Source organism: Centroberyx affinis, unplaced genomic scaffold, assembly GCF_046629955.1.
Source record: "Centroberyx affinis isolate AG114_WGS23_722 - 3 ecotype Tasmania unplaced genomic scaffold, CSIRO-AGI_Caff_v1 ptg001636l_1, whole genome shotgun sequence".
NCBI lineage: Eukaryota > Metazoa > Chordata > Actinopteri > Beryciformes > Berycidae > Centroberyx > Centroberyx affinis.
In genome coordinates, this window is record NW_027280073.1 from 37291 (window position 1) to 47890 (window position 10600).

At 42.6% G+C, this 10600-nt stretch overlaps 1 protein-coding gene across 1 annotated transcript in view; it reads left to right on the top strand.

Moving 5' to 3' along the window:
- The window catches only part of shisa8b (shisa family member 8b), a 42838-nt gene extending 33131 nt beyond the window's left edge, over positions 1-9707 (top strand). Inside the window, exons 3-4 of the mRNA XM_071528231.1 lie at positions 1219-1332; positions 9124-9707. Coding sequence (XP_071384332.1) covers positions 1219-1332; positions 9124-9707 — 698 coding nt within the window. The remainder of the gene's footprint in view (positions 1-1218; positions 1333-9123) is intronic.
- The last annotated feature ends 893 nt before the right edge of the window (positions 9708-10600 follow it).

Below are 10600 nucleotides of genomic sequence, written 5' to 3' on the forward strand. Positions count from 1 at the left end.
TGTAGCCAGGTTTATTTTTGGAACTATTTCAGGTGAGAAACCATGTATTCATCCACTGCGGAGTGATTTTTTAGTTGTACACAGTCTGCTTTCGCTCACCACCTTCACTTCCCATGTAAACAGGGAAAGTAGTCCCTGCTAGTTCAAAACTGTATGTTATTTTTATATCTTATTTAGTGTAAATTTTACCAATTTCCTACACAAAACAGCCAACTTAGCCACATATCATTTAAGATGACTTACCATTTAGCTTTAGAGCTCCTACAAGTTCTCATTTTCTCACTTTTAAGATAATGCTAGTCGCCTACTATCACTCAACATGGTGTATGCTAAAGTGTTAGCGTAGCGCAATAGAGCGGACGATCTACCGGAGACACATGGATGATTTTGGTGTTTATGTTCTCATCACTCAACGGGAAAAGTTGACAACAAAAGTTGACAACAGGACAATCTCCTAAAAACTTGTGTATGTTCCTTTAAGGGCAACTCAATGGTAGCTGTTGAGGGAGCAGAAAGCGTTTCTTATTGACTTTCCCTGCCCACATTTTCTCTCCTCTTCATTTGGGGATTCGAAGCGGTCACAAGCCTGTTTCTCTAACCTCCAGGTACCCGCTGCTTTTGTGTGGACTCTCTCTCCTCTGTAAAATGTAATTAAAATAGCAGCAGCAGTTGGTAGACCTGTGAGACTTGGTAAACATCGAATAATACCCGGAGAAACGAGAGCGAGAGAAGGACAGGATGTGAGAAATGTGACTATTTGGAAATGTGTTTTGGGGCTGCACTCTAGTTTACAATGGCCTTATTCCAGTGTATTAACCTGCGTACTGACCTATGGGAAAGTATTTTAAGTACGGAATAATACTGTGTTAGCACTTCATGAAAACCTCCCTAATACTTAATCTGCTTACAGGATTGCAACAACAGATTTTCACTAAGTGCTAACACAGTATTAGAGAGTATTTACTGGAAGAAACCACCTGCAAAATGAAATGTTTCTGTGTTTCATAATGTAAATTGGTTTGTTGGATTTACTTTGACTTCTATCTGAATTTTTACTTTGCTCCAAAAGAGTATGACTGTGACATCTTTCAAGGTTTATCATGAATTGATTTCTCCTAAAGGTAACTGACACTTGCCTACTCTCTCTCTCTCTCTCTCTCTCTCTCTCTCTCTCTCTCTCTCTTTCTCTATCTATCTATCTACTGTATCTATCAACAGAGCAGTACCATCTGAATAATGCAGGTTACGGTCAGTTTGGACAAGGGCTTCCACACCCGCACAGCAACCACAGCGCAGTGGGACTCAACAAGTACACTTCCCTCAAAGCTGTGGGTAAGTCGGACACACACACACACACACACACAAAACACACACAATGATGCTGACTCTAACTGACACAGTAACCTTTAAAGTAGGTTCAAGGTACCGGAGCTGTCATCTGATGAGGCTCCCCTCCTGGCAAAGAGAGGCCTGATATTAAAGAAGAGCCCACACACTGATCCCGCCTGGTACCATGTTGTGATAGATAATGCTTCGTCTCTAAACGTTAGTCAGTAATTGAAGTGAAATGTGGTTTCTTTTACAGTGCACTTACTCCAAAGTTCTTGGATGGCCTAAAGACAGTGAATGAAGTGAACAGGGCTGGGCATCCCGAGCCAGTTTTAGTACTAAAAATCTTTGTTTTAGCAACAGGAAAATGTTTATTCCAGTAGTATGGAGCCCAGGGGTGGCCATCGGGAGAAAAATAATTTATGTCGTGGCCACGATTTACTGTAACGTGCGCACGATATGCAATTCGAGCTCTCGTTTTATTTTTTCGTGCGCACAAGATACAATTTGTTCCCTCGATTTCCTCTTTACGTGCACAAATTGCCAAAACGTGCCCTCGAAATAGTGATATCATGCTCTCGATATATAACACATGCACTCTTCACGAGCTTATAAAGAGTCAGTGCACATATTGGTGATTATGTTTAATGTTAAATGTGGCCTGTCCTGGGTGTGTTGCAGCCTCCTGATTGTGTTTACATGGCCTGAAGGTTAAGAGGCTAAATATGTTGCATGTTGGGGGATTTGCCTATTCAGTGTAAACAGACAATGGATATTAACATGCCAAATTCTTACTAGGCCTATCTGCAATACCTAAAAGGTTCCAAATTGTATCTCGTGCACACAAATGAACTAAAACGTGCACACATTACAGTAAATCGTGGACTCAATATAACTTTTTTTCTCTCCCAATGGCCACTCCCGGGCTCCGTACAGTAGAGATTAACCAGATAGTACAGGTCATAGCCAAGGAACCAGCTCTACAACAGGTCTTTCAGGTGACATAACACTCTCTGGCGGCCATATTGGAGGTCCTCACACAACAGCTGATTATGTTTTTTAACATACAACTTGGCCGTCTCAATAGAATTTGATAGACACGGTTAATTCTGTGCTTTTTTGATTTTTTTTTAACTCATTTCCCCCTATATATAGATTTGTGTTTAGCTTGTTTTTAGCTAGCTAACCATCTGGTCAGATAATTGTTACGGTCTTGTTGTGAACACATCTGATTAGCACACTAGCTAACCTACATTTGGACACAAATCTATCTTATCAGACTATTCACCTTTACTTTTAACATTACTGAATTGACCTACAGCCACACCACAACTGTATTTTTCAGATATCTCTCTTTTTCTAGCTCAGTTGTTGTATTTCTAGCTATTATTTGCATACAGCCAGTTTTCCACTGGACCTCCATGATGGAGCCAGACACGGTTGCTAGGAGATTTATGACGCAACTGCAAAACCTCTATAGCCTGGAAACGAGGCTTGAGGGTTTTTGCCAGTCTATCGCAGACTGTTACATACAGGCAAAGGTCACACACACATGTTGATGTCCTTGAATAGTGTGTATGTGTAGAAAACTACATCCGACCCCAGGCATCCTATGAGAACAAAACAAACCTCTACCGATCAGCCAAAGGCAAATCAGCCCTTGTCAAGGAAGATTTTTTTAACCTTTACCATCCAGGGAAGGTTGACTGAGAATGAGTGCAGTTTCCCAGCAACGCGCTGCTTCACGCTCACACAGGTACATTCACACCTGGGGTTCACTGCCTTGCTCGAGGGCAGCCCAGAAGTAGTTGCTGGTGGAGGGGGAAAGTGTTGATCTTCCACTTTCCCCAACCAGAACACTGTCTGTTCACAAGCAAACTTCTCTGACCTCTAGGCTACGACCATTCAGGGTTCCTACACATTTTCAATTAAAAAATTCCATACTTTTTCCAGACCTTGATTTGTTTTGAAGATTTTGTCTGGTGTTCAATATGATTTATGCAGACAGACATCTTGCCCCTGCTAACTAGGTCATATCACTGTATAGATGAAGATTGTTCTTCACAGCGACAAATATCAGAAGATGTGAGATGATTGGCAGGGTTCCTACACGGTTTCCATTTTAAAATTCCATATTTTTCCCAGACCCTATGTTCTTGACTGGATTTGATTTTGGTCGGTGTTTGATATAATGCATGCTGACAGCGGCTGGGTAATAAGAGCGTCCCTCTATCTGAACATTATTCTTCACATCAACAAAAACTGTGGACTCAAAGTGGCTCTACAACAACATAAAAGCTATAATTATGTGTGTATCGGACATGAACCGCAACATTTTCCATACTTTTCCAGACATTTTTTCAAATTCCCAAACTATTCAAGACCTGGAAATGATCAAATTCATTTTTAATACTTTTCTAGACTTTCCAGACCTGCGTAGGAACCCTGGCCGATGGTTTGTGATCTAGGAAGTTCGTTTTTTCTATCGCCATTAATGCCCATGAAAAGTCTAAATCTAAAAATGTATTTGCCACAGTCAGAAGTTACCACTGTCTGTTCTACTGCAGAAACAGACAGTGAACTCAAAAATACATTAAAAACAGCTGCCTTGACTAATACATTTTAAACAACACATGTAATGTATTTTCTCATGATTTTATAATTCCAAAATCACTGCAGTTATCAAAAGTCGTTCCATTCTGCCAGAATTGAATGTGAAGAGATCATTGCTTGTATTCGCCTCCCACTCTGCTGTAAGTTTTGTTTTGCCTCTTCACTGCCACCAGAAGTACGTAACAGTGCACAGTAATGGAAAAAGTGAAAATAGTCCCAATTAAACATTTTAATTAGCTGCATGACTAAGTCATGTTAGGAGAAACTGCAATACATGTGCTGTTCAACATGATGGATTATGTTCGTCAAGGCAGCAGTTTGTCTCTGAGCTGTTTTGTGTATTTTTTAAATCTTTTTATTGTTGTTTTCTAGGAGGTCAGTCAAACCTGCAGTAGAATAGACAGTAGAAGCTTCCGGCTGTGGCAAATACATCACTGGGTTTAAACTTTTCATGGCCATTAATACCGATTAATACCAATTAATTACACTGGTGTTATCCCTTATTTTACTGTTGCACTTATGTATAAAACGTAAAATTTTGGAAACAGTATGGACAGGATCACTTCTGTCACACTGGAGTTTACTTTCTGGGATGAAGGCATGAGTCAGTGGAAAAACAGAGGAGAGGAGAACGGGGGAGCAGAATGGAAACTAGATCTTGTTCCTTGAGGCCAAAACGCATTCAGGGTTACAATCAAAGTCTCTCCCTCTCCCTCCCTCTCTCTCTCATAGATTTCATCTGGCCCTAATGAGTAGTCAGGCATAACACATACATCGCCTGGCAGCAAATATTGATACAACCTGACAAGAGTCCAGACCTCACACACACACACACACACACACACACAAACAACACACAAACAACACACAACACACGCATGCACGTACATACAAACAAAGGAAAGGACAAGATACAAACAAACAATAGCCTGCACATTTTTTTCTACCTTCCCTCTGAATTGGATGTTGACTGAGAGACATCGGCATTGAGAATTTGAATTTGAATTGAATGTGAAAGAGACACATAGATATCGGCTGGCAAGTGAAACAGCTAGAGAGGACGACATTATTATTATTGCCTTGCCTGAACTTGATATTGAGCCTGCACGGTTGACCGAGCATGTGTTCGCTTTACCAGCAACGCCCCGCTTCACGCTCAAACAGTTACACACATTAAAACCCAGAGCTGCTCAGCACAGCCGCAGTGTTTCACTGTTGCAGCTGGGGATTACCTGCCTCGCTGCAGGACACCTTGACAGGAGATTTCACTGATAACTTTTAAAGCTCAAGGTGGTCCAGCCTCCAGCTGTGAGTCCGACCTTTTAAAGTCACACTGAAATGAAACGTGACTTTTTTTTGCCTTTATAGCTCATTCTAACTATCATACCGGACACTTATTTGACAATTGATGCCAAAAAATGACAAAAAAATATATATTTTCTTGTATTTTTATATCTAGATCTCATTAATTTTACTTCCTGGAAAACGAAAAATCTTTAGTGGTGACCTCATCGTTTACCAGGAGGCAACGTAAAAATGTAACCAATAAAACATCACAGATTTTTCAGTCCCGCCCCTCCGCCCCTCCTATCAAATAACACTGACTTTCTCTCTCTAACTGATGTCCCATTGGTTTACACATTTTGAATGATCCCTCCCCGCTTTACGCCCTGCCCCAATTTACTGTTTCAACAAGAAATACATCACATTATAAGGAAGCATGACATAAATATAGATTTTAGAAACTGAAACTGTGTTCACCAGGTCTGCTGTCAAAGTGGAACAAACCGGCCGCTGCTAAAGAACATTTTACAGTCCCACACTCTAAAAGGTACGAGTGCTTCGAGCAACCTTTGAGGCAGGGGTTCTCAACCTTTTCGGCTTGTGACCCCCAGAATTGTCCCACACCTGTGCACACAGAATGGGCGGAGCATTATCTGTTTAAGATCACTGTTGTAAGAATTGTTTAAAATACTCCTGACGAAGGTCCAGAGGCACCGAAACATTAGTATGATCAATAGATTGTGATGCTGAGCAAGAGCAGTGTGCGGGATCTTCTTTTCTCAAGGCTTGTGACCCCTTAAAATGAAGCCATGCCGACTTGCGAACCCCCATCACAGGCTGCATGCAGAGTGGTGTTCAACTAAAGTTCAGCTAAAGATTTTCATCTGAGTTTCATCTAGTTAATTATCAGAAGAAGCCTAGGGGCTGAAACAGTCTGCATTTCACAAGAAAAAACAGAAAAAATTTGAGAAAAATCAGATATGGACATGATTATACATTTGTACAGTAGATATTATGTTTTTATCCCATCCCATAAATCATCTCACGACCCCCCAAAATTATCTTGCGACCCCCTGGGGGGTCCCGAGAACCACTGCTTTGAGGGTTCGTCAGATTGCAACCACAGGAGAACCCTTTTCATTCTGTGTTCCTACTTAGAACCCTTTAGGGATTCTCCATTTCTTCAAGTGAAACATGGCAGTGTGCATATTGGCTCCTTTTGGAAATTATCAGAACCCAAGAAGAGGAACCTCGTGGTTTTAGAGAGAAGTTCACCTCACAGCAATGCACACAGTGAGTCAAAGCCGCAGTCAGTCTAACACACACACACACACACACACACACACACACACACAGGCAAGGTTACCGTGTAGCCAGGAAGCTAGCGGCGATGACCTCACTATTTAGAGCTACAGATGATTCTCTTCGACGTGCATGCCGGCCCACGACACACACACACACACACACACACACACACACACACAGATATATATTCACGTACACACTCCAGACTCCAGGCGAGGGTATTTATAAACCTCTCTTCCTATGTCTTCCTATACCTTTACCTCCATCGTCTCCTTTGCATGTTTCACCCATCACCCACCTCTTCCTCCTCCTCTTCATCACCCCTCCTCCTCCTCCTCCCCGCTCTCCACCCTCCCGTATCCCAGCAAGCGAGGAATACCACTAGTATCTTCCTTAAGGGCGGACACCTATTGGGAATACTTAAATCACCAGCCTTCCCCTTTGATCTTCTTCAAACGCTTTCCTCTCATCCTGACCTTCCTTCACCTCCGTCTGACTCCATCTCTCCGCTCATCCTACAAATTTTTTTCTGGGTTTCTGGTTTTGTGGACAAGGAACTCCAATTTATTTGTAATGAGAGATAAAAAAAATAAAAAAAAAGTCCTGTTTTTTACCCTGCGTTTTGTGCTTCTGATCATATTCCCGCTCACCCCGCTCACTACTAGACATACTTTTATTTCTTTGTCCTCCTTTTGTCCTCCTTCCCCCCTTCCTCACCTATCTGTTTTCCATCTTGTCCTCTTTCAAATCCAAATTCAAATCGTTCCTCACCTCCTCCTCCTCACCTTCCCTTTCCACTTTCTTGGAGTTGATGTCGTCCCTCCTTAACTTCTCATCTCTCGCTTCCCCAAACTCTCAAACCCTCTTTATGGAATCATTCTTCCTTAGTTAAAAAAGTTAAATACATAAACCAAAACTCATTATTTTTGCTTGATTTAATACGATACAGGCTACACAGCCACTGATTTGTCATGCTTGTTAGGTTTCAATGATGATTAATAAGTTTAGCAGCCTGTACTACATTTAAAAACACGGTCAAAGATCCTCGTTCAGTTAAACTCTAATAGTGAAGTTGAGTTTGTCACTCCTGCTCTAAAGTCTCAGCTGATTTCACCTTGACGGACTCACATCATATCAGAAGAAGTGGAGGAACAGGAAGACATCTTGTTGCTACAAATTGGAAATGTTCACGTGAGTCGTTGGGAGCGCCCACACCCAAGATGGCGATCGTACGGTCAATTGCTGTAGCGCTCCTTCTTGTTATCATCAAGTATTTTACAACCAACCGATATTAACTTCTTCTGAAATACCTTCGAGGAGCAAAGGAAACTGACATTGATGGATTTGCTGCCTGTGTTGAAGCAATTTGTAACAGCAAGTCAGAGACATTGCAGCCTACAAAATATTCCCACATGTCCTACTTTTAATTAGGGGGCTGACATTAATGTTTTTTCACAGCAGCTCGTATTTAACGTGGATCCAATATGACGTGAACTCGGCGTAACCCCTTGAACACACTTCATCAGATGGAAGTTGGTTTTCAAAAGAGGGAATCTTTTATTTCGGCATCATTCTGCTGCAGATGCATTTAGTTGCAATGCAAGCGGCCCATGCATTGAATTTATTGCACTCAAGCATTAGTTATGCATGCATAAACTAAAACAAATGTTGCTTTAACCCGTTTTTTTGTCTAAAGTATTTTGGACAGACGAAAGACAAAAGTTGCAATGAAAATGTATATCGTGGGAAAAAATTACTTTTTCACTCCATCTACAAAAAACTACATTTATTAAATTCTGGTCTCTTATGTGCGGCCCTTATGGCCAGATTTTGTGGAAGTGACAAATGAATAATCTGTTTTTGTTGTTTTATTTTTATTAACAAAACTCATCATTGTTTTTTCTGGTCTCCTACCTCCCTCTTTTGTCTCTCCCCATATTTGATTTGTCAAAACCTCTCCCAACTCTATGTAGACACACCTAGCTTTCTCAGCCTGTACAAAGTTCTAGAAACCTACAATTGTTGTAATGAATAAAAAAATTTAGAAGGATTTCGGGATGGAAATAGGAAAATTGTACATAATGATACAATTCAACTGTGTAAAATCTCTGCTTATCAATATCTCTACTATATTGATGTATGTCTCTTGAAATTTAAATCCCTGTTATCCCTAAATAAAGAATTAAAAAAAAAGAAAATGTATGTCATGGTTCTATAATCAATAATCATGCCTAATCAGTTTCACTTTAACTCATGTGCCAGTGGATCCTTGTGATGAACTCTGCACATGGTTTGCAGCAACATCAGTGCATCATGGATGAAGTGTGATTCAGGCGTTAGTGTTCCCACAATGACAGACTGTGTTTGCACATTGACAGTTCATTCCAGGCAACTTCTCTATGTGACTCAGAACTGCATCAGACCGTGGCAAATAGAAAATGACTCAAAAGTACAAACAAGTTGAAAGTGGCCAATTATAGCATATGCATTTGCATTACTGACCTAATTGGTACTTGTTGTTTATGTTGCTTGTACATCACATGCATCACATACATCTATCTACAGTAAGTCTCTCTCTCTCTCTCTTCCCAGCGGACAGTGCGTCTCGTAGCTACTATAAGAGCTTCCCGCTGATGGACTTCTCCCACTACCAGCCGGTGGCGCCTCCTGCCTTCCAACCCGTGGCGCTGCAGCCCAAAGAGAAGTCGTACCTCCACCAGGCCCTGCCGGCGCCCCACGACCTCCACGCCCCGCTCTCCATCTCCATCCCCGCCAGCCACCTGGAGCACGCCCGCCTCCCCAAGACCACCACCCACCCGCTGCTCTCCAGCTCGGCCTTCAAAGCCTGGGAGCCGACCGGCCGCCACGTCCAGAGGCAGACCTCCGCCCCGGGACACCCGTCCGCCGCCGTGCACGGCTCCGGCCGGAGACACGGCTACTCCACCAGGAGGCAGCAGAGCATAGAGGACATGACCGATCTCTTTAACCAGCCCTACGGAGGGGCGTACGGAGGAGCGGGAGGGGGGATGGGGCCGGGGCAGCACGTCCAGGGGCAGCACATCCAGGGGCAGCACGTCCAGGGGCACCACCCGTCCCACCCGTCCCACCCGTCCTACTACCACCACACCAGGCATAAGAGCTACTCCACCCACAGTAAGACTGAGGTGACCGTCTGAGGCTCCGGGCCCCAGAGAGCAGCCTGCTGCAGCGTGGAGCATAGGGACAGAAAACCTTGGTGTTAGCTAAATACCAGAGTGTGGGAATGATGGCCCAAGAGGTGAGAGATATTAAAGGGGGAATCTGTTTAAAATATGCAGATTCACTGAATGAAAAAGGGGGTTTTATTAAAAAGTTGTGAGATTCAGGAGGAAAACAATGTAGCAGCGCCGCCACTATTTCCGGCCCCGGTGATATAACTTTACGGATAATGGACTCGATTGGAAGCAGATATTACTGGTAGCCAAGTAGCATTTTAAGAGTCTCCTACACTGATCATATATAGACTCCCTGATGGTAAATCTACCATGGCTGCTTGAAGCCCGTTCTCAGCCTCCTCAGGGCCACCCGGCCTTCAGATCTCCTGTATTACAATGTTAACGCTGCATAGTGTTGTCATGGTTGCGGTCGTGCAGGGCTTACGACAATCACTGCACATGATTATGAACAAAAAGAAATCACTAGTTCATAACCTGCACATGGCAAAAACAATATTCTCTCTTGTGCCAAGGGTTAGAGAAAGGATAAAGATTAGTTTTGGACAAGAGAACTAGACAAGGTGTTAAGTGTGTTAAGGTTTCATTTTAGGTTTGGCAACAGTTAACAGTGAGTTTGAGTTAGCCAAGGAACTTGGCTAATGAAGGTTAAGTTTAGGGTTGAGATATAGGTATTTGTCACACATATGGTTGTTAGATCACATTCTTGACCCTTCGTTAGGTATTTTGTTGCTGAAAAACATCCACAACTAGAAGGACCTCCGCCAAGGTTCGTGCTATTATTGCTTGTTCGTGAGTCGGATCCGGATCCGCTCCAAAATTTAATGGGTTCTTCCTTGGCCCATGCTACACCCTTC